This window comes from Pleurodeles waltl, chromosome 3_1 (assembly GCF_031143425.1).
Source record: "Pleurodeles waltl isolate 20211129_DDA chromosome 3_1, aPleWal1.hap1.20221129, whole genome shotgun sequence".
NCBI lineage: Eukaryota > Metazoa > Chordata > Amphibia > Caudata > Salamandridae > Pleurodeles > Pleurodeles waltl.
Genome location: NC_090440.1, coordinates 1,586,777,211 through 1,586,801,931, shown reverse-complemented (window position 1 = coordinate 1,586,801,931; position 24,721 = coordinate 1,586,777,211). Strand labels below are relative to the sequence as shown.

General features: G+C 45.3%; 1 protein-coding gene across 1 annotated transcript in view; it reads right to left on the bottom strand.

Moving 5' to 3' along the window:
- NMI (N-myc and STAT interactor) overlaps positions 1 to 24,721 on the bottom strand; it is a 123,184-nt gene that overhangs the window by 44,271 nt on the left and 54,192 nt on the right. Inside the window, exon 5 of the mRNA XM_069225215.1 lies at positions 19,159 to 19,333. Coding sequence (XP_069081316.1) covers positions 19,159 to 19,333 — 175 coding nt within the window. The remainder of the gene's footprint in view (positions 1 to 19,158; positions 19,334 to 24,721) is intronic.

Below are 24,721 nucleotides of genomic sequence, written 5' to 3'. Positions count from 1 at the left end.
CCCTTCAAACGGTGGTCATCTTTGGGCAAGGCAAGTTTCTTTGATGATTATACTGCCCGCTTTTGGTCCCCATCACCTGTGACTGAGAGGCCCAACCTGGACCCCTTAAGCACCTAATATTTACTGGACTTTTAACGAGCACAGCCTGCAAATTCAGATTCCATTTTGCCCTTACCTTCCAATCGATGTAAAGACACACAGCTTCCAAACGGTAGCCCTCAGTCGCCCCTTCTCTCAGCAGCAGGTCCCACCTAATCTGTAGCATGCAACGATTACAGTGAAAACTGGTCCGTGAGGGTGGAGCCTATCCCAAACAATGATGTCCCGCTCTTGGTCAGCTCCCAGGGGCCGCCCTGCAAAATTCACAGAACATCTTGCCATGACTTGATTTTGCTGCATCACCGACTGCACCAATACTCTCCAGCTACCATCCATCTGTCGGGCAAGTAAGGTACTCTGGTTTTCTGCCCCTGTCCCTGGGAGCTCTTGGCCTATGGGAGAGCCCTGGCGCCGTCTGCGTGAGCCACGACCTTCTACCACCCCAGACAGAACGCACAAACCCAGAAACAAAAGGCGGAGAGGCTCGGAGGTGCTCATGCCCCAGTAAGCCACCACCATAACAGACCACTAGCGAGACCATCCTGTGAGGATTAACCTGGCAAGCCGACTTGGTGGTCAAACCTGTCCTGTTCCGGGGTCCGCCTTGAAATCCCAAGGGAGACATTCTCCCTTTCAAACGCTGGCTAAACACCCAGGACATTACCTTTCTCTTGCAGCCATGACTCCCTTGCCCTCTGGGCCTGGTTCCTGAACTGCCATCTTGGATAGGGCTGCCCCTCTTCTCTACATTGTTGGCCATGTTGAGATGAGGTTAGAGCCTCAAACAGCACTATTACTCACCTTTAGTCCCATCACACGGTGGCCATCTTTGAGCAAGGCAAGCTTCTTTGATGATTATACTGCTCGCTCTTGGTCCCCATAGCCTTTGACTGGAAGGGCCAACCTGGACCCCTTAAGCACCTAAAATTTACTGGACTCTTAACGAGCGCAGCCTGCACAACTAGATTTCATTTTGCCCTTACCTTCCAATCATTGCAAAGCAAGTAGGTTACGCGCCAACTAACATTCTCAGAAGCTATCAGGGGCACAATAACCCGGTGACCGCCATGCCACACGTAACTATGGAATCCTCTTCCTTCAATGCCTTGGTGAAGGAGCTTAAGGATATCAAATCTACTCTGGGGATGCTTGAGAGCTTATCTTCAGAAGCGGCAGCGGAACTTCTTGTGCTCAGAGATGTCTACGCTCCAATTGCACCTTGGTAGCATGGAACAACGGCTTGCTAAACTGGAACAACAACAAGCAGCTACAGGACAAGACTGAGGGTCGGAATTGATGGTCCTGCAGAAACTCTTTCAAATCTTGAGGACCAGAGCAGGCGGAACATCTGAATTAATGGAGTGGCAGAACTTGAGGAGGAGAACAACCTTAGCCAGTATTGGAATCCTTTCTCCCCACCTACTGGGCCTCGCCTTCAGACTCCCGTTGGATATACAGCAAAGACACAGGCTTTGCTGTGAAATGAACAACCCGTCCTCACAAACAAGGCTGATCATAGACTACCGTCTGCAGTATACCCACATCCATCTCATTTTGCCAGCGGCCAAGTCTCAAGGTCAGTATATCTATCAAAGCACTCAGATGGCTTTCTCTGCTGATTTTTCCCACACCATGAATATCCTATGGAAGAAGTCCTTGGTACTCCAACCAGCACTCAAACAAAGACGAATCTTATATGTCCTGCTCCCCCCAGATGCAGTGCTCCTGAAGTGCAACTGAAGCATTAGAGAATTCCATGACCCCTCAAGAGGATGAAGACTATTTAGGCAATATCAGCTACAGCTATGAGAAAGCCACCCCCGGGAAGGGGGCAAATCCTGCTCACCACTGAAACCAGAATTTTAATGATAAACACCACCCTTAACACTGTTCCATTATCCCATGGCACCAACAGGAACCTATTACATGTGTTGCAGGAAAGCCAGAACTCTTCTCTCTGAGAGTACCCTGCTGCCTTCAAGTACCTGTACAGCTCGCTAATACAGGCTGCAGCGCATACCATGAAACGTTTCATCCCCTCTTTGCTTTAACAAATTATTGGCTGAGATGTCGCAGACCAGACCCTTGACAATATGGTCCTTAAACAATACAGCATCACCAGTTATGTTCGGCGACTAAAGGTGATGTACTACTTAAAGTCTAAAAAACTTGATAGTGCGCTCATTCAGGAGACACATCACTCCCAGGCGGAATCTGCCAAGCAGCAAAGTGATTGGGTGAGAAAATCCCTTTTGGATCCAGAACTACTCTGGAACCAGATGTACCGGCCAACGACCCAGTGTCTTACAGAAAAACTGGAGTGGCAATCCTGATCCACAACAACTTGCTGGCCTGAGTCATGCACTTGTGGGCAGATCCACATGGTTGCTACATTCTTGCCATGCTATCCATCTTCTTACAGTGGACTCATTTTATGCTTCCAACCTAGCTAAAAATGTCTTCTTTTGTCTGCCTGCATGGAACACTTGTAGAAGCTCGGTCCTCATCAAGGTGTCTCAGGGGCGACTAGAACATAAACATCGACCCATTATTGGACTGCTCCTCCGCTCAAGATCCCCAAAACACCCACAACAGAAGCCTATTACAGGACCTCATGACGGACGACTCATTGGTTGACCCATGGCGCCTTCACAATCCAACAGACACTGATTATATGTTCCTTTCATGCCGCCATTGCTCAGAATCACACATGGACTACTTCTTGGTAAAGGTGGCAGCTCTCCCTAAGATACTGAACTGCACAATCTATGAGAGCGCACTATCTGGACACGCCCCAATTTCATTGTCGCTGGACTTGTAACTTCATTCTAAAATCGACCGATCCTGGAGAACAAATTCTGAATACTATCAGCAACCAGACCAAAGAAAAGGGAACTGCAGGCGCTCCTCCAAAATTCTATCACCCTTAATGAACACTCAGTCACCTAGCACCAAACTTTTTGGGCTGCAAGTAAAGCCTACATCAGCTTAGATAATGGAACTATAAACATGGCGAAAAAGCAGGACGGCTCCTTGCTTAGCAATTTACAGATAGACAAGTTCAGATGACCACACCAGTAATGTATGATGGATCTGGAGCAATCACTCACATAGGGGACATAAGCAAGGAGTTTCAGTCATATCGAACCAGTCTATACATCTCAGCTCAATCTACCACTATTACAGAGGATCAGTTTATAAACTGCTTTGCCCTCCCGGACCTCCTTATGGCTATATACGAACAATTAGATGGTAGCATTATGAATGCTGAAATTGTAGATGCTATCAAAAGCATGCCTACAGGAAAGGCACCAGGGGAGAATGGCTTCCTTATCAAGTTTTCAGAAAGAACAGCGGAACACTTGATCCACCTGTTCGGCAAATTGTTTGTGGAGGCAGAGGGTGGCCTGAAACTGGAATTCCTGCACACCTACAGAACAATGCTGCTAAAACCTAGAATGCCCCCCCTCCACTGCACCAGTTACTGACCAATATCACTGATCAACAGTAACGTTAAAATAATATTCTCTAAAGTGTAGTAAAACTAGCTGAAAGCAGTACTCCCCCACTTGGTACGCAAAAGTAGGTGTGCTTTGTCCCAGGACACTCCTCTTGGCACACACTCTGCTTCACCTACTATGGCTCTCCAGATCCATGGCAGAAGAGAAAGAGGCCCTCTCCCTCAATGCAGGAAAAGCTTTAGACTGGGTGGAGTGTGGCTACTTATTCTGTACAACGCCGCATGGGGATTGGATGTAACTTCATTGCAATGACTTCTTGGCTCTACACCACCCAGACTGCCACTTTGGTCAGCAATAGTGTTCATTCTTACACTACCTCCATCCTCCGCAGAATGTGTCAGTGATGCGCACTGTCCCCCTTGTGCTTCCTGTTAGCACTGGGGCTGCTGGCCAAGGCAATCCACAGCTCTGAACAGATACGAGACATCACTATAGTTGCTGATCATCTGAAACTCATGCTATATGTGGATGACATCCGGCTGAATCTCTCTTCTCCCAAACCTTCAGTGCAAGCTTTAAATACAGGTTTAGAAGAATCTTCAACTTTTTCAGGTTGTCTACTGGAAAAAAAGGTAGGCCCTCCTGATGGTGACCAAGAAAAGAACAGCTTCTTTACTGACCTTCCGCTCTGCCTAGAAACCTGTTCAAATTAAGTACCTGAGCATTTTGTTCTGCTCCTCAATTCATACAATGGTCCACTCCAACATTTTACCGTTGCTTGAACAAATGTAGCAGAACTTTGTGAAATGGAGCGATCTGCAATTGTCACTCTGGGGCCATGCATAAATGATCAAAATGGTGGTGGGCCCACGCTATTACTATTGCTGGGCATGTTACCAATTTCAGTCCCGCAAACCTTACTCCATCACCTCAAAGGCCCTCGCAACCGTCCCACGCGTCCGCAGAACTACAACTGGCGGTAGAAAATTCTCGCACCTCGCCGCCAAAACGTGGAACACTCTTCCCACCCACCTGCGCCAGACCAAAGACCTCCTTACCTTCAGGAAACTTCTCAAGACCTGGCTGTTCGAGCAGTAGCAGCAACTCCCACCTGCCTTCTCCCCCCTCCCACCTTCTCCCCCCTCCCCTCCTCAGCGCCTTGAGACCCTCACGGGTGAGTAGTGTGCTTTACAAATCCCTGATTGATTGATTGATCAAGTCTTATATCTGGTAGACAGGCAAAGCTCACCTGGCCATGCCTAAACTGTGACTACTACACACAGCATCTCTAACAAATGTCCTACTACTACGTTCCAGACCTCAAAACACCAGACTGTATGACACTTGAAACACCCTTTTGATAATTCGTGATGGGCCAACAAATGCTCTACCTATAACACCTCCACCAACAGGTCCTGGTCAATCCTGTTCTATGGGCTGCAATTCAAATACGGAAGGCATACCTCTTCCTCCACTTAGATGGCCTTCTTCATCTCCAGGCTTCCATTTAAGAGAACGCTGGGCTGCTAATAGACAGCATCCCTTCAGTTGGGCCACGTGGAAACAGAAAGGTATACTTGTGCTCTCACAGGTCCCGACAGCGGGGCAACTGAAGCCTTTCCATGAACTACAGGGACATTTGCAACTGCAGGAAGGCAACTTCCTGCAATACTACCAACTGCAAAGCTATATCATGGTAGCTCTCTGTGGAAAGAGAGGTGACATACAAAACTCAAAGCTACACATATGTTTGCTGAAATGGGAAATGTATAGAAGTTATCTTAATAAAGGACTTTATGTTTTTTTTATATAACCATCCTGTATTCGAAACCAACCTCCCATGCCCTGCTACCCCGCAGATGTCTATATCTGCCCAGAGCCTCAATGGACAAAATTTAACAGCTCTCCTTGCCACACATGACAAGTACCTTTGTGAATCAAAATTAAAAATTGATTACTTTAAAATCCATCATGGTTCGCTATAAAACACATGCAAACTGTTTCATGCTGGTCGGACGCCTTCTGATGTCTGCTGGAGAGGTCACAAAACTGGGGGCAACATCATTCACATTCTCTGACCTCACTCAGGCTTATTGGGGTGGGTTTTTGGACTCACTAATTCGGTCTAGCAATCTCGACCCCCATCCTTTGGGTTAAGCTGGCTTTACTTCACCATATCCAAGCAGTTCCATCTATGGACAGTCATAAACAACACTGGTTGGCCACAGCCTTGGCTATGGCAAAGCTATGCATTCTTCGCCAATGAAAATCATCTGTGCCTCTGACATCAGAGAAATGATGCAAGGCCATTGCAGTGGTAGCATCTCATGAACATTTGATATATAAACTTAACGGCCAGCTACATATCTTCAAATCCATCTGGGACCCTTATCTGTCCAGCCCGGGCCATGGCAACTAACTCACTTTCGTCTACTGACTCAATTAAATTTTTGCAATAACTGGTAAGTCTGCTAAGGAGTTGGGGTTGCTACATAAAGTTCTCTCATGTCTCCGACTGTCATGGTCTGCTTCTGTAAATAGACAACTCCTGTAATATTGCCTATAATGGAGACTGTGGATGGTGGAACTACTACATAGCCCGATTAGCTCGTCAATCGATGAGCATGATGCAGCTGTGTTTGGTATCTATTCTAATGTCAGGAGGTTGTGGCTACGCCGCACAACACAGGGGACTAGAATTAGACCTGCTCCATCCTGCAGCCCGTCCAATTTTAAGTAATTTGCGCAACTGGTCTGACATCCATCAGCCCGACAACCGGCTGTAGCCCCTAAATGACAGAGGAACCCCTCCCCAGCACAGCAGTGCTGAGTTCTTGTGTCAGTTACCGCGGCGGGACCTCGCTGACTGGCGATACCTGGCATGGCCTACCTTGCTGCTATGGAGCTTGCCACGATTACTGCGCTGCCAGAGCCTGCGGTTGCTGACCGCCCCTGTCACAGACACCAGCTATTACTGAAGAGGACGGAGACCACTGGGGGTCAGACATCGAAACGGCACATGTACACTGCTCATCTGGCTCAACGGGCCCGCCTTGAGGACCACCTCTGCGACCAATCAGGGGCTGGTTGAGATCCGCCAGGCCAGTTCCCCCATCAACAGCGGTCCCAACTCCGACCATAGTGCCAGACACCATGGCGCCAGGGGCATCTGCATCCTTGTCTATGTCTGCCAAGCTGGACCAGGACTTAGCTGCTATTGAACACTCCAGAGTGTCAGTAGAGTCCCGCTTGGGGTCACTCGCTACAGAATTAAGTCTCCTCTGAGATGACCATTGGAAACTAGTAGACAGGGTCACTGAAGAGGAAAAGACTTTGGCTGAACTGGGGCATCAAGTAACAGACCAAAAAGAGGCAAACTGAGACCAATGAACGAGGGAGCAGCGCAAGGAGACCCAAAGATTATAACGCAGAGTGCAGCCCCAGCAGAAACAATATCCACATTTAGGGTCTCCCGGAGGGAGTGGAACGACAGGACCTTATATCATTCCTCAAGACTTGGTTTAAAATGTTCACGCCATTCACAGGCCTCCCATCCTCCTACACCCTTGAGAGGGTTCACTGAATGTCGGCGCCACGCCCCTGTCCCATGTTAGCCAAACATCTACATTACCGGGACAGGGACACAATCTTGCACGCTGCACAGCAAGCTGCCCCACTGCGCATGGAAGATATGACTGTTGTAGGAATATGGCTCTGTACATACTATATCTAAGTAGGGTATAGTGTTCACAGAGTCCAGTGGATCCCCAGAGGCTTTACACAGGCTAGAGTAGATAATACTAATGCTCTCTTTTGTGGTATTGTGGTCGAGCAGTTAGGTTTATCAGAGCCTAGTGCAAAGCATTTGTTTTACACACAAGGTCATGAAATGAGGCATACACTCAACGAATAACTTCAGGCCAATTGTTTTTATACAGCAAAAATATACTTTGTTACTTTATTTCTAGAACCAAAAGGATCCTTGTTACAGGTAAGTACAGTTGTAAGTTTGTATCAATCTTATATTATACAAGATTGTGTCCCTGTCCCGGTAATGTAGATGTTTGGCTAACATGGGACAGGGGCGTGGTGCCAACATTCAATGAACTCTCCCTTCTGGATGCAGCCCGACAACGACAGCCCAGTAGGACTAAATCGACCACTACTTCCTGTGCTCTCAAATGACCGTCTCCCAATCTAAAACAAACCATCATCATAGACCACAGAAAGCCCTGGAGGCGGCGGCTGGCCTTGGGTCGATGGCAGCCTCAACTGACGGAGGCACATAACCCTACAATTTCTCCTCAGATGAGGACTCTCTGGGGACCGATGGCACCCAGCAAGACTCGAGACTGCTGTACCTCCACAGTCTGAAGACAACTTAGTCTAGATATTGTATCTTTTGACACTGTTTGTAGCGTCTGTCTTTGGACTAGAAGATCTCATGGCTGTAACAGAGGGCTCCTCTCCTTCCTCTTCCCCCTATAATTCCTCATTCCCTCATTGTACGTACTGTAGATATTGCAATCTTTGTGCCTAGTAGCTATGCATACCTTTTAACAGGATGCCCCCCCCTGCAGTAACAGACGCTCCCCCTTCCCCTCCCGCCCAATACATCACATCCCCACTACACACACCGTGGGATCCTTACACACCCAATAATTATCATTCATATACAGCACCTCCTGACTGTGCTGCCATACAGGGGGCCTTTCCTCCCATACGCAAAGGGCACATGGTACACTAGGCCTGCCACACACACGTACTGACCACCAGAGAGCGACCAGGACTCTCGTCCGGCTATTTCTCGTGTGCCACACCCCGAGTACTAACAGAGCATCCTGAAGACTCTGTTTGGGTGCCCCACCGGTTGTGGTGTGCCCCCCGGTTCTACGTTTGATAACGCATTGAGTTTGTTCCAGTTGTTTACCCATACCCCATACACTGTGGTGATGAGCAAACACAATTTCTTCACAAAGCCCCAAAATGCTGCTGATACCTGAGAAAGAAACAAGATCCCCCTTGTCACCCCTCCCTCCGACTGCACAAATGATGCCAGTTACAACCATTAGGTTCTTTATGCTCAATGTTTGCGGCATGCACACAGCAAGGAAACGCTATGCGGTCTACTCCTATGCTGGACTTCAAAACAGCCAAGGCATCACACACCAGCTCTGAGGAGATTACAGTCCTCCACAAGAGGTGGGGGGGGGGGGGGGGGTTGGAGGGGCGGGGTACACTATACATCAAAACATTCCTGGCCCATGCACGTGGCACAGTGATCTGAGTGAGATCTGGGATCCCCTTTCAGGAAACAGGGGTCACTGCAGATAAAGAGGGCAGATATGTATTGCTGGAGGGCCTCGTTGACAGCAAGCCCATCCTGTTAGGGATCATATATGCGCCTAATGTAGAACAGAGCCCCTTCTGGAAGAAGCTGTCTACTATGCTTGCCCAAAAGACACACCTCCCTTGGCTGCCGGGCGGAGACTTCAATTGTGTCGTGGACACATCCCTTAACAGGTCACTCCCCCACACCCCCACCAGTGATTCCCTCCCAGTCTTCAAACAGCCCATTTCAGTACCTGGGTTCAACAATGGTCCCTCCTGGATGTGTGCAGAGTCCAGCACCCCCCAACATGGCTTTATTCTTTCCTCTTCATACCAAACAACAACTATGTACGCCTGGACTGCTCTTTGCACCAAGCCCCTCTCCCTCTATACGCATACACAACACTCCAACTACCTGGGTAAGGTAATCATAGACCATGATGCACATATAGTAGATCTAGAGTGGTTGCCCTCACACACCTCAGTCCCATTGTGGCATCTCCCATGGGACACAATGGAGGACCCCACATTTCACGAAACACAGAGCACACACATACAATACTTCACAGAAAATCTCCATACAGCATCCACCAGGGCATTGGAGTGGGATACATTTGAGGTGGTCACAGGAGGTTATTGCATGCAAGAGATAGTGGAGGTCCGCAGAACCTTAGAGTGGGAGCTCACCAACATTGAAATCCAGCTCGCCAATCTTGGCAAGAGGACCGCGACTGATGCCGCTAACCTCTCCCAATATACAATGGAGAAGGAAAACCACACCTCACTCCTCGAGTGTCTCAGGCACTTAAATTTTGCTGCGCCCGCCACTAGGACACATAAGGAGATCGATAAAGCCAGACAACTGCTTGCGTGGCTGGTTAGACAAAATGAAACTACAAGCCCGATTCTAGAACTTCAACTCCCCTCAGCTGGGGTGATCCACGAGCAAGAGGCGATCCTCAGAGAATTCCATACATACTATACATATGTCTATAAAGCTACCCGCCGCCAGACCGCGCCCAGACATAACGGACGTCTTATGCAAGCTCGCATTGGACACTCCGATAACGGCACAGGAGGTCAAGCAAGTGATGAAAGGACCTCACGTGCAACAAATCGCTGGCTCCAGATGGTCTCCAATTGGAGTACTATTCAGCATTTACAGCTCAAAAGGCCCCACGCCTGACAGACATGTTTGAGGAGGTCATACGCACAGGCACGCTCCCAGCCTCTCTCTGAGAGTCGGTCTTGGTGTCAATCCTAAAACAAGCCCCCAACCCTACGAGGATCATACTACCCCATTGCAATCTTGGGGGCTGACTACAAGATCATGGGGGAAGGTCCTTGCGAGCAGGTACTCACAGATCACACCAGCACTTATTCACTTGGATCAAAATGTTTTCGGCCATGGGCGGAACACCTCCCAAAACATGGGCCAACACTTTCATGTCCAGGACCAGGAACAATAACCACAGACAGCTTGCCTAATCCTGGACATAGAGAAGGCGTATGACACCCTCTCCTGGGACTATCTCATCTAGGTTCTACCACGTATGAGCGTTGAGTAATGCACTAGGCAGGGATGTCCACTTTCCCCCTTACTTTTCGTCCTAGCAATGGAACTATTGGCAGTCCGCATACTTGAGGAGGAACAGCGCCAGGGCATTTCCCTCCAAGACCAGGTACGTGTGGTTTCATTACACACAGACGACCTACTTGTATGTCTCAAAAACACAATATCACCCCTGTTCCCTTTACACACCATGCACACCGCATTCACCATGGTCTCGACCTTCAAGTAAACTGGTCAAAGACGGCTGTCTATCCTGTGTCCTGATCAACCACAGCTGAACATCTGCTTGGGGGGTGGAACAAGACTGCAATGGTATCCAGGGGCAGACTGTTACCTCAGAGTATGCCTTTATCACACCATGTCCGACCTATATGAGGGCAACCTCCACATGGCGCTTGCGTGAATCCATTCACAAAAGACCTTCTGGCAATCCCTCCTGCTTGCCACCGGGTTGCTCTAGGGACACTTCACAGCTGCAGACAGGATGGGGGGCGGTCTCAGGGCACCTTCCTTCGAGGCACATTTACTTGCAGCACAGTTGCAATGGCTGTCACGCTGGATAGCAGGTTTCTACATGGGTGAGGCGTGCGACAACCAGTGTGAAATCTCACCAGCTAAGCTGCACAATCTCCTATTCCCTGGAGTCCTCCCCCATTCCCAGTGCCCCTACAAATGTCGATAGCGCAGTCCTGCATGCTCCACGTACCCAGACTTTCACCCAAAAAAAAACTGCCTACACTCCAAACATCCCCTGGGTAGGGCTCCTCCAGTACGCAGTTGTCCTTGCTTAGTATTTATGTCTAAATTGCTACATCTAACATTTTAAGTGTTAATTTGTTGAAGTAATTCTCAAAGTGGAAAGGCCATACAACCAGTTCTATGAATATATAAGGCAGTAAGTATCAGGTCGCCAAATATGCAATTAGTGGCCAATTTGTGTCTCACCAATTTTTATGCCATCAATTATTTTGGACATGCAGAGAATAAACTATGTTTCATAGTATTGTGTCCCTCAAAATCTACCTGCTGTCTGTCCAAAGAGAAACAGTGGCAGATATCTGAATTCCTTAGACCTGTTTTGAAAGGATCATGCAAAGATATAACCATCTTCTCTGTTTGTAAATACTTGTTCTACAGTATCAGTCTATGCATGCACAGTACAGTTCTTCACCTCACTGGTAATTCCTGAAAGACAATCTACTGGTTGAAAATTGTGTATTCATTTATAAACTCAGTAATTGTATTGAGCATGAACTTGAAAAGTAGAAACGTAAGGGGGTGATATAACAAGTGGTTTTGCACTTTTTTACATACACAAAGTATATATGTATGTGAAGTAACTGGTATGCTGTGTCTTAGAACAAGCCTTAGTATATGAAAGAACTAGTGTAGCAAAAGCGGAGTTGTATTGACTTGTATCCAGGCAAAATGTATTAGCACACAAGCCAGGTCTTGAGAAGTTTCCTGAAGGTAAGGAGGTCTTTGGTCTGACGCAGGTGGGTGAGAAGAGTGTTCCATGTCTTGGCAGCGAGGTGTGAGAATGGCCTGCCGCCGGTTGCAGTTCTACGGACGCGTGGGGCGGTTGCGAGGGTGAGGTCGGCATAGCGGAGATGCCGGGTCGGGGTGGAGAAAGAGAGCCGTCTGTTGAGGTATTCTGGTCTGGTGTTGTGCAGTGCTTTGTGAGCGTGGGTGAGGGTGAGGAGTTTGAAGGTGATTCTCTTGTTGACTGGAAGCCAGTGCAGGTCTCCCAAATGGCCTGTGATGTGGCAGTGGATGTCTAGGATGAGGCATGCAGAGGCGTTCTGGATGCGCAGCAGCCTCTTCTGGAGTTTGGCCGTGGTTCGTCCATAGAAGGCATTGCTGTAGTCGAGTCTGCTGCTTACGAGGGCTTGGGTGACTGTTCTTCTGGTTTCGGTGGGAATCCATTTGTAGATCTTTCGGAGCATGCAGAGGGTGTTGAAGCAGGAGGAGGAGATCGCGTTGACTTGCTGGGTCAGTGATAATGAGGAATCCAAGATGAAGCGTGCGTGGTTGGTTGGAGCCGGAGTGGCTCCGAGAGAGGCAGGCCACCAGGGGTCATCCCATGCGGAGGGAGTGGAGCAGAAGATGAGGATTTCCGTCTTGTCGGTATTGAGTTTGAGGCAGCTGTTTTTCATTATTCCGCGATGGCCTTCATTCCTTGGTGGAGGTTGGTCTTGGCGGAGTCCTTGGTGAGGGAGAGGATCAGCTGGGTGTCGTCAGCGTATGAGATGATGTTGAGGTTGTGGGATCGAGCGGTGTTAGCGAGCGGGCCATGTAGACGTTGAAGAGGGTCGGGCTGCGGGACGAACCCTGGGGTACATCGCAGATGATTTAGGTGGCCTCTGAGTGGAATGGGGGGAGGCAGACTCTCTGGGTTCTGCCGGTGAGAAAGGAGGTGACCCAGTCCAGGGCTCTGTCGCGGATTCCTGCTTTGCTGAGGCATAAGCGTAGGGTGTGGTGGCAGACGGTGTCGAACGCAGCCGAGAGTTCCAGGAGGATGAGGGCTGCAGTTTCGCCATTGTCCAGTGTGGTTCTGATGTCATCGGTGCGGCGATGAGGGCAGTTTCGGTACTGTGGTTCCTGCGGAATCCGTATTGGGAAGGGTCCAGGGTGCAGTTCTCCTCGAGGAAACAGGTTAGTTGACTGTTGACGGCCTTCTCGATGACTTCTGCCAGAAAGGGGAGCAGGGAGATGGGCAGGAAGTTCTTGAGGTCCTTTGGGTCCGCCTTGGGTTTTGTGAGGAGAGCGTTGATCTCAACGTGTTTCCAGGTCTCCGGGAAGGTGGCGGATTCAAAGGAGTTGTTAATGATCTTCCGTAGTTGGGGTGCAATGACTGAGCTTGCTTTGTCAAGGATGTGGTGAGGGCAGTGGTCAGATGGTGAGTCGGAGTGGATGGTGTTCATGATTTTGATGGTGTCGTTGTCGCTGATGGGGGTCCAGGAGAGCAGGAGGTTGGTCGGAGGTGAATCTGTGGTGTTGGTGGTTGCTGGGGTGGTCTGGGTGCTGAAGCTGTCGTGGATGTCGGCAATCTTGTGGTGGAAGTAGATAATCTTTTGAATACAATTCTTTAGGTGTATGCCACTTTCTATTGTTTATGGCTGTGACTGAGTCAAGTTACTACTTTTTTTTTTTTTACTATTGCCCATATATTTCTTAACAGAAGTGAAATTATATCATGGGGCATTTTCTACACTAGCCCCCTAACATACCCAGGTTTGTTCTAGGACTACCATACTTTACTTCTTGAAGCATTACCAGCACATGAATATTCTGTGAACCGCCTTTGAGGCGCCGATAAAAATTTGTAGTTCTTGTCCTGATTTCTTGTGTGTTTAGGTTTCATCGCTTCACAAATAAATTTTGGCTTTAACTTGATTATAAATCTGAATTGTTAACATACACATCAACAAATAGTGACTTTCGGTATTTACAATTGTGCAACCCTAATTGTTGCTATTATACATTTTTGAATTGCTGTATCGCATGCAGCTCAGATTCACTTTGGGTTTCTTCTAACAGTTACATTGTAAATTTGTAAAACAAAAAAAGGATGCTTAGAGTGTGCTGGGGTTTTTGCCACAGCTGCCATTTGTTATATAATAAATAAATTCTACAATATTGCTACGGAAATAAGCAAATGTTTGAAGGTTCTGGGAAAGACTTAAATTTCTGAAGACTATGCAAAGTTTAGAAACTTTCAATGAATCCAAGAGTGGATAAAATGATTGTAGAAAGCTCACGAGTAATGCATCTGTGAAATTAGCCAACCCCTACGAATATCATGAACATGTTTTTGACTCATTTGTATTGAACACAAAATATTTGGAGAATTAGCAAAATACTTCCAACAAATGTTAGGTATACTCATGTGGGATACTGTACCTTATTTGTATGTTCCACGTGTATCTGCTAGATCGGATCATGTATCCCCGTTTCAACCAAATTTCAAATTACATAGACATCTAAATTATCCTAGATTCCCCCACTGAAAAATACTAGGATCTACCACTGGTTGGAAAAGGCCACCTATTTTGATGCTGGTAGAGATATGATGGTTAGGCTATTGCCCCTAGACAGCAGGAGGGCCTCATTGACTTTGGGTGTACCCATGAAAATGTAATCCTTTCCCTTTTACAGCCAGATCTTTCGATAATCTGCCATTACTGAATCTGTGTTGTAATACTGCATAACACCCCAAAGTAAACCAGCATATTAGTGATCTACTTTGAAGTCATCTTAGCAGGGGTGTCAGCTGGTCTCCTTCAGAGAAGAAAACGCTTTGGTCACTCAGATTCCTGTCCACGTCACAAGATGGTCAGAACTGACTGGAACTTGATTAACACTTTGGAGTGAAATTTGCTAGGCAGCTGTACCTTGCACAATATGGGGACATTGTAGTAAATTATTGCGGGCAGCAGGGTTTCAGCACAAATGGGTCTGTTCACCTTCACAAACAGCTCAAAACTTCAGAATTGCTCCTTTCTTCACACAGGAGTGCACTCTGATGCCGGACAAGTTTTGAGGACCTGGGACGGCACCTTTTGAGGATCAAGGACTCACTGTAGTAGAGGCCAGCAGACTCAGGCAGGTCCATCTGCAGGTCCAGTTACTGAAGGTCAGCTGCGCAGTTGTAGGGAGACCTCTGGAGTTTGTTGTGCCCCTGAAGCTAAGAACAGGAGGTCAGCGAACTGACCCTTGAAGTCACTTAGGTTAGCCTTGCGTGAAGGAAGCAGGGTCAGTCTTCCTTCTGGTTGAAGAGGGTACGCCTCAAGCCGCAGGTCAGTCCTCCGGTACCAACAGGGTGGTCCTCTGAAGAACAAAACAGGCCACAAGCAGCAAGGTGGTCCTCTAGGGAACAGGGTAGTCCTACTGTAGTTAAGGAGTGTACTGAAGAGGTAGTTCAGGAGGTCCAATATTTATACTCTGTGCCAGCCTTTGAAGTGGGGGTGACATCCTGGCTACCCCCACATCGGGTTCTGGAAAGTTTTTCCCTTCCTCTGCCAATGCACCAAGTATTCTGGGATGACAAAAGATTAGTGACAGTGTCCTTTGTGTGTGTGCTGGAGGCAGCCCTTTGAAATGTAAGCGGGTAGGAAACACGACTGCCTCACCCTTCCCGGCAGGATGGCCCATCCTCACAATATCTAGTTCCCCATTTGTCCCATTTTCTGGGAGGAATACACAAAAGCCAACTGCCAAGCTATTCACTGTCATGGGACCCAGAACATAGAAAGCAGGCACCAAATGGTTAGAAAATAATATAGGGCCTTAAAATCGGACTTTACAATTAAAGAGGATTTTAAATTACAATTAATTTGAGTCCAAACTTGAAATCCAAATCTGTTCCCAATAAAATATTAGCACAAATTTAGGAGCTTTCACAATCAGGACCCATAAAACTTGAAAACACATGTCCTACTTTAAAATACAATGCATCATGCCATATGTGATGTTTAGGACGTACCATAGGGGTGACACACATATTAATAAGGAAAGTTTAAGCCTTGCAGGCTTTGACAGGTCGAATTGGCAGTTTTAAAACTGCACTACAGGCTGCAGTGGAAGGCAATGAGGGCCACTAGTAGCATTTAATTTACAAGCCCTGAGCATGGAAGTAACATATCCTAGGAACCTAAAGTAAATTAAATATGCCAATCAGGTGTAAGCCAATTGTACCATGTTTTAGAGAGCGAGCACAATCCCTTTGTGCACTTCACCACTGCTAACCAGTGCTAGAGTCCAAATGCCAACACAAACAAAATTCAGAAAACAGGAGGGGTAAAAGCAAAAAGTTTGGGGAAAGACCACACCAAAGATGACAGGTCAAACACCTTGCCAATCCATCCTGGGTCCTATTACACTTGAAGCAAGAGCTTGGCCAAGACCAAACACTGAAGTCACTAAAGAGAACCTGCAGCAAGGTTTCCCACAGAACTCTCCATTGATACCTACAATTACACAAAGACTGGATTGAATAGTTTTAGAAACAAAACTGGAAGTTAACCAGACTGAAATACATTTCTAACACGGCTCTCTTTTGTTTCAGAAATATCAGGCTATGTAACTTAAAGCATCACAGATGGCAGAATTAACACAGGTCAATTTTAGAGCACCATTCAGAGTCTGAGATGTCTGAGTAAGAAGTAATATGCAGTCGTAGTTATACCAAATTGAAAAACGGAATGTTTTCTCTATCGGAGTTGCATAATCCAGGTTCATGACTTTTTCCCGTAAAAAAAAACCTTTGTGCAAGGAAAAATCACAGGGTGAGTGCGAAATGTGCACATGACTTGTGAAGTCAAATTGAGCTGGAAAAAACGGTCTTTGACCTATTCAACATTACTATCCAGGTCAGAATGAGGGCCGTAACAAGGTAACAATGCCAAAATCCACAAGACAGAAACTACTTTGCTGCTCTCAGAAACCAGGCAGCTAACTTTGAAAAGGAGGCCCTCTGTATCTTCCAGGATAATAGAAGGACTCAAGACACAGGGATTACGAGCCCTCCAGCCCCACCTGCGTTCCTCCTTAGGAGTATACTTTAAGGACAAGATTACTTGCCTAAGAGGGCCTATGGGAAAATGTTCTCTCCCTTAGTACATTATTATTCTGTTTTCTCACACCAGTCCCTACTATCACTGAGGCCACCAAAATCAACTCCCTAAATCAGCACTCTCAGTATTCAGTATAGTGTATCAAAAGATTGTAAAAAAGAATCTAAATGACCTAGGTATCAGGGGTCTAGTCTTATACTGGATGTATATTTTCCTCAAAAGAAAAACAAGCGTTGATCACTCGTATTTTGCGCTGAAATTTGTTTTCTTACAAATGAAGTTCTGCAGACGTTATTTAAGCCTACCTCTGTTTAAATTATACCTACAACCACTTGCAAAATATATTTTGTATCCAAGGGCACGTGGTTTTTCACATATGCTGATGACACCCACATTTGTTTAGTCTAGATGATTCCAACTATGAGCATAGATCATGAATGAAACATCTGATGGCAATTCATTCATGCATACAGTCCATTTGTCTCAAGAGAAACAGAGATAATAACTTACACAGGGCCCTCAAATTAATCTTGTAGTTCGGTACTAATTGTTAGAGAATGTTAAAGATTATATAAATTCTCACGGAAGCCAGAGCAAGAATAGAATCATAGATGGGTGCATTTCAATTACAGGGTTATTCTGCACCAGGAGTATCCAGGTGCCATCAATGTCAACACAAGAGTTATCCTCTGCATTCTAGTTTAGCGATTATATAGCACTTCATACCCTAAAGCGGGTATCACAATACACCGTGGGGAAGTGAGTGACTGGCATGGGTATATATGTTGTAATCCTAAGTAGGAAGCATTTTGGAGCGCAGCTTGCAGGGTAAGAGGTGTTTTTATTTGGTCCGGGACAGAGGATCTTTGGTGTAATGAAGGGTGAGATTCAGGTGCGTAAAATATAATTGGACTTAGCTGACAGCTATAATGCACTCTGCTGATCCTGTGTCAGGTTAATGGTTTCTATTATGCTAGAGAGAAGGAAAAGAGGCAGATAAATACCTGTATTGTCTGTGTTACAGGGAGTCCAGTTTAGGGATAGGAGGCATGGGGGAGGGGTAGAAGAAGGAGGACACTTCTAACTCGGCAATGAGAAAATTCTTGTTAATGACAATTGTGATCTATAACTTTAATGAGTGAATCCTCCCTGTAGCACCCTCTGATAAACAAAGGGAAAATGGGTGAAGGGGATCATGTATGAAATTACCCTTCTTAGCATCTTCTACCTCCCTCAGGCCTCAAATACGTTTTAAATATACATTTGGTGTACTCTCAGCAGCACCACAAAAAGGGCAACAGGCAAAGATATCTGCATTCTGCCACTGTTCCTCCTCTCCCTCTGCCTACCACACTCACTGCACCCAAATATCTAAATACATGGGTTTCTGGCACCCTCCCCCACACTGCCAGCCTCCCAAACACCCTTAGGGCCTTCCACTCCCAGCTCTTGATTTAGAGTGGCGAGTCAACACCTTGGTGACATTGTCTGTTTGGGCCTCTGTCAGTACTTGGTGAAATTTTGTTACAGCCATGGTCCTGCAGAGGCCCAGAGTCACCAGGTGAGAGAGCAAACGGTAGCACAAGAGCATCACTAGCATACGCCAACCTCCATCATGTGTACAGAGACCCTAGAAGGACAGGTGAGGTTGGGAAGGTGGCTGACTGTCATTCACCATTCCACCAACTCCCAACAATCCATGGAGACTCAGTAAGACATCAACCACTCAAACACTGGATTCAACACTCGTTTGTGCACTGCTCTGACACAGGAGTCATGAGAAACAAAACTACTTTCCCACTGCTTTGACAGTAAAGCAGCAAGTAACTGTATTTGAAATCCACCAATGACTAGTAGCCTCTCACAAAATCATGAGGCTAAGCCCAGTGCGTTGAAAAGCAGCTACTGCTTCACAGAGTACGCTACTCGTAGTTTTGAAGTGTGGGAAATGCATGCCTGTCTTCACAGTTTGTTTGTGAACATGCCTGTAATGAATTATAATAAAAAATATAACCAAAGATTTTGATGTAAATTAGTTTTCAATTTATATTTTAAAAAGTAGATTTAATGATCTCTGTAATATGACGTAGCATAACAGTACAAAAGTAATCTTACAAACCTTTTTCTTCCTCAAATGTTATGAGTGCTTGACCACCTTCAAGTTCAAATGGAATTTTCGTAGTGACATAAAACTGGCCACAGATGTTTTTGGTTTTTTCAAGATCCAAGATTCCATTTTCAGTGGTATCAACATGAGTAAATTTCACTTTCTTTTCAGGCAAACCATTCTGGAACTGATCAAAAAGCACCATATGTTTTATATGGCTCGCAATATTACAAAAACAGCAATATTAAAAAAATACCTGATAGTTGGTTGAAAATATAAGCATGCTGTATTGTTTTTTCCTTTTATAAACGGATTGTATTATTTTCCAAACACAAAAACAACACACATTAGCGGTAGTTATCACAGGTAACGCTGCAAAATTAGAATAGACAATATTCAACCTAGCGTGTCTAGATCATCATATGCCCACCACCTCCCCCATATCTTCTCAAGTTTATGTGGACAGCCCATTGCAGTGTAAATAGTTGTTTCTTATTTGGGACACCACTCTACTCCCGTCAGTTAACCCACAAGTGAGGGGGCTAGTTGGGATTTCCATCTCCGGGCAACGTCTTGCTTGGTCACCAAGGTGGCAACCCCCATGAATGTACGTTCCACTTGCACAGCACCAAGGTTTTCCTGTAGGCCTAGCTGAGCCACTCTAGAGGTGAGGTCCAGAGGCCTACCAAGAATGCTGTATTGTCATCATAACTTTTTCAAATTAATTTTATTCAACAGCACTAAGTTAAATCATATTGTATGCCTCATAGTTTGGGTCTGAGGTATGAAAATGCGTGGCATTTTAAGGCAACCAGGTTCTCGCTGTGTTTTGTCAAAAGTGGTATCAAAGATTTACCTTGCTCCCCTCCTTTTTACAGGATCTTTACTCGTCTCACATCCTCGAGGAGATCTCTTTCTAATCAGCCCCCACTCAGGGCTCATCTCTTTCTCCATGTTTTTCACCTTTAGGTTTCCCTTGCCTTTTTGACTTAGTCCTTAAGCTACTTAATTTGCATTTTCTCCTAAACTCTTTGCAATATGGGTGGGGACAAAGATTTTACCTCTCCTAATGTTCTGGCTTCTCTCATCAAGGATACTTGGATGTGTCTGAATCATGTGAAGCTAAATGGTAGTGTCAAAGAAATCTGAACTCACACCAATTCAGTGTCTGAAAATGTTTATTAAAAAAAATTACCTGTGACTCAAAGTAGCAGATGACAAGGGCCCACAAGGACCCTGCTATTAAATAATTCTCGCCTACGATTCCAGGCATGTGTGTGAGGCTTACACACATTAAAAAATGTGTACAGCATGGTTGCATTGGTTTACCCCTGAGCAGGAAACTTGCCTCTATTACAGTCACACCAAGGAAATATTTGTATTCCATAATCCCTCCCGTTTGCACTGTTTAACATGCAACTTTTAAAGAAAATCAATTGTTTTAAGTCAGTTTACTTCGTGAGGCACATTAACATTAAACTATTAAATTGACCCACAATTAGATTTTTCGTCTACATTAGTGTCAATTTCTTATAACGAGGGGGAAAGAAGAAGATTCTTTATTTCTAGTAAAATGATTAATGGAACACAGGTAAACCGTGATCAGTACATGGGCAGGATAAGGATAATAAAAACTGTCAACAGTACTTTATTGCAGTACCAACCCCCCAGCTAAATAAAGCCAATCACAGAAATGGTTCAGCTGCAAGGCTCTTAAGATTCACGGTTCCTTGTGTGAATAGATAATGCAGCCTCTATTTTCCTTTCCATTCTAGCACTTGTAGTACCCTTTCATCCCATTTCATTTAGGACTACATGTTCCAGAACACAAAGAAAAATATGGATGGACTACTCCTGCACAGAACCCGGAATCCTGGGGGCTCTGGAAGTGCAAAGCTGAAGGTTTCAACAAGATAGAACATACACAATATTCTAAATGGAATATATATGATGTTAAACTCTATACAACACAGATAAATACTTAAACACTACAGCAGCCCTTACAGCCATCACAACTGGCACTGGACCTGGGGCACTCAAGCTCAGAGGGGCCTGTTGCCCCAGTGTCACCCAGTTGCTTCCTTTAGGTGATCATGAGTCATGGAGGACAGAATTGGCTGCAGATACTGGCCGTGTACATAGTGTGTATGAATTAATGTTCCTATGCCTCCCCTCCAACGTAAGTGCTCACCAAAACGGTGCCCGCACACAGGAACTATACCATCTGACCACTATGCTTCATTCCAGCCAAAGGCAGGGCATGATCGACTCCATGAGTGGGTAGTGCCAGCCTACTCTCTAATATATTAGAAGTTCACCTAAAAGAGGTATGCTTTTAAGGCTCTGAAACACTAATTTGCATACAGATGACAGCAGGAAGATTAGCATTACATAACTATTGACACGATGATGAAATGAGCTTGTGGCCGACTTCTGACTTCGGGGGTGTGAACACAAATAATTGACAGTGTGACACAGCATAGAAAGTGACTTTTGATATCCGAAGCCAACACTACCATAGCTGCCAATTTTCACATTTCTATATTTACAGCATGCTTAAATCTGACATTTCTTAACAAGCTAACCAGTAATTCTATCTACGTAACCAAATATTAGCCTTAAAGTGCCTTTAAGCAGAAGGACATGATAACAATGTGTAATAAAATATATTTTTTCCCCTTCCCTTCATTTTTCCCCAAATTTCCTAACTTCCTGTACACACAGGTGCAGGGACGAATCACATAATTAATATGAAATAATTTGGCCACGATTACGTAAATATATTTTACCAATAAAAATTAGCCTAGACGGTATTCCTGAATTTATTTTCTTTCCTTCCTTAAATACAATATAGACAGATCAGCCACAGCAAAATGACTGCCAAAAACGACGATTTTGCAAAACTTAATCTATTTGGAAAGTGCCATTATCATTTCAAGATCATGTTTGTTTGGCTGTAGCAACCACAGATACAGTACAAATTGGTAAAGATTTATAATGAAAATGTCACTTACCCAGTGTACATCTGTTCGTGGCATTAGTCGCTGCAGATTCACATGTTTGGCACAGTCCGCTGCCTGGTGTTGGGCTCGGAGTATTACAAGTTGTTTTTCTTCGAAGAAGTCTTTTTGGTCACGGGACCGAAGGACTCCTCCCTCCTCGGCTCCATTGCGCATGGGCGTCGACTCCATCTTAGATTGTTTTCCCCGCAGAGGGTGAGGATGGAGTTGTTTGGTATAAATAGTGCCCATGCAATGGAGTGAATATGTATACGTTAAGAGTTTCTAATAATTATTTACAAATGTTCAGATGTTTAAGATTTATGATCTACTTCTAAACGGCTACAGGCTTCCCGGGGAGGTGGGAGGGTACATGTGAATCTGCAGCGACTAATGCCACGAACAGATGTACACTGGGTAAGTGACATTTTCAGTTCGATGGCATATGTTGCTGCAGATACACATGTTTGGCATAGACTATAAAGCACTTACCTCCCCTAAAAGCGGTGGTTTAGCCTGTAGGAGTTGAAGTAGTTTGGAATAATGTTCTTAGTACAGCTTGGCCCACTGTAGCTTGTTGTGCATTTAGTACGTCTACACAGTAGTGTTTAGTAAACGTATGAGGCGTAGACCAGGTTGCAGCCTTACATATTTCGCTCATAGGAATGTTTCCTAGAAAGGCCATTGTAGCACCTTTCTTTCTGGTTGAGTGTGCCTTTGGTGTAATAGGCAATTCTCTTTTGGCTTTAAGATAGCATGTTTGAATGCATCTGACTATCCATCTAGCAATGCCTTGTTTAGAGATTGGATTTCCTATGTGTGGTTTTTGAAAAGCTATGAACAGTTGTTTTGTTTTCCTGATTAGCTTTGTTCTGTCAATGTAATACATTAGTGCTCTTTTGATGTCTAATGTATGTAGTGCCCTTTCAGCCACAGAATTTGGTTGTGGGAAGAACACTGGCAATTCTACTGTTTGATTTAAATGGAATGGTGAGATTACTTTTGGCAGAAATTTTGGATTTGTTCTTAGAACTATTTTATTGTTGTGTATTTGAATAAATGGTTCTTGTATGGTAAATGCCTGTATTTCACTTACTCTTCTGAGGGATGTGATTGCAATGAGAAATGCGACCTTCCAGGTTAGATATTGCATTTCACAGGAATGCATGGGTTCGAAAGGTGGACCCATGAGTCTTGTTAAGACGATGTTAAGATTCCATGAAGGAACTGGTGGTGTTCTTGGTGGTATAATTCTTTTTAGCCCTTCCATGAATGCTTTAATAACTGGTATTCTAAATAGAGACGATGAATGAGTAGTTTGTAGGTAAGCAGATATTGCTGCGAGGTGTATTTTTATAGATGAAAAAGCGAGATTTGCTTTTTGCAAATGTAGTAAGTATCCTACTATGTCTTTAGTAGAGGCATGTAATGGTTGTATTTGATTGGCATGGCAGTAGTAAACAAATCTTTTCCACTTAGATGCATAGCAGTGTCTAGTGGAAGGTTTTCTAGCTTGTTTTATGACCTCCATGCATTCTTGTGTGAGGTCTAAGTGTCCGAATTCTAGGATTTCAGGAGCCAAATTGCCAGATTCAATGATGCTGGGTTTGGATGCCTGATCTGTTGTTTGTGTTGTGTTAACAGATCTGGCCTGTTGGGTAGTTTGACATGCGGTACTAGTGAAAGGTCTAGTAGAGTTGTATACCAAGGTTGTCTTGCCCATGTGGGTGCTATCAGTATGAGTTTGAGTTGGTTTTGACTCAACTTGTTTACTAGATATGGAAGGAGAGGGAGAGGGGGAAAAGCGTACGCAAATATCCCTGACCAACTCATCCATAGAGCATTGCCTTGTGATTCGCGGTGTGGGTACCTGGATGCAAAGTTTTGGCATTTTGAGTTTTCTTTTGTTGCGAACAAATCTATCTGGGGTGTTCCCCAAATTTGAAAGTACTTGTTCAGAACTTGGGGGTGAATTTCCCATTCGTGGACTTGTTGGTGGTCTCGCGAAAGGTTGTCTGCTAGTTGGTTTTGTATTCCTGGAATAAATTGTGCTATTAGGCGAATGTTGTTGTGAATCGCCCACTGCCAAATTCTTTGTGTTAGGAGGCACAATTGTGTTGAGTGTGTTCCTCCTTGTTTGTTTAAATAATACATTGTTGTCATGTTGTCTGTTTTGACAAGAATGTATTTGTGTGTTATTATGGGTTGGAAGGCTTTTAACGCTAGAAATACTGCTAACAGTTCTAGGTAATTGATATGAAATTTTGTTTCGTGTATATCCCATTGTCCTTGAATGCTGTGGTGATTGAGGTGTGCTCCCCACCCTGTCATGGAAGCATCTGTTGTTATAACGTATTGAGGCACTGGGTCCTGAAATGTCCGCCCTTTGTTTAAATTTTTGCTGTTCCACCATAGAAGCGAGATGTATGTTTGGCGGTCTACCAACACCAGATTTTGAAGTTGACCCTGTGCCTGTGACCATTGTGATGCTAGACACTGTTGTAAGGGTCGCATGTGTAGTCTTGCGTTTGGGACAATGGCTATGCATGATGACATCATGCCTAGAAGTTTTAGCA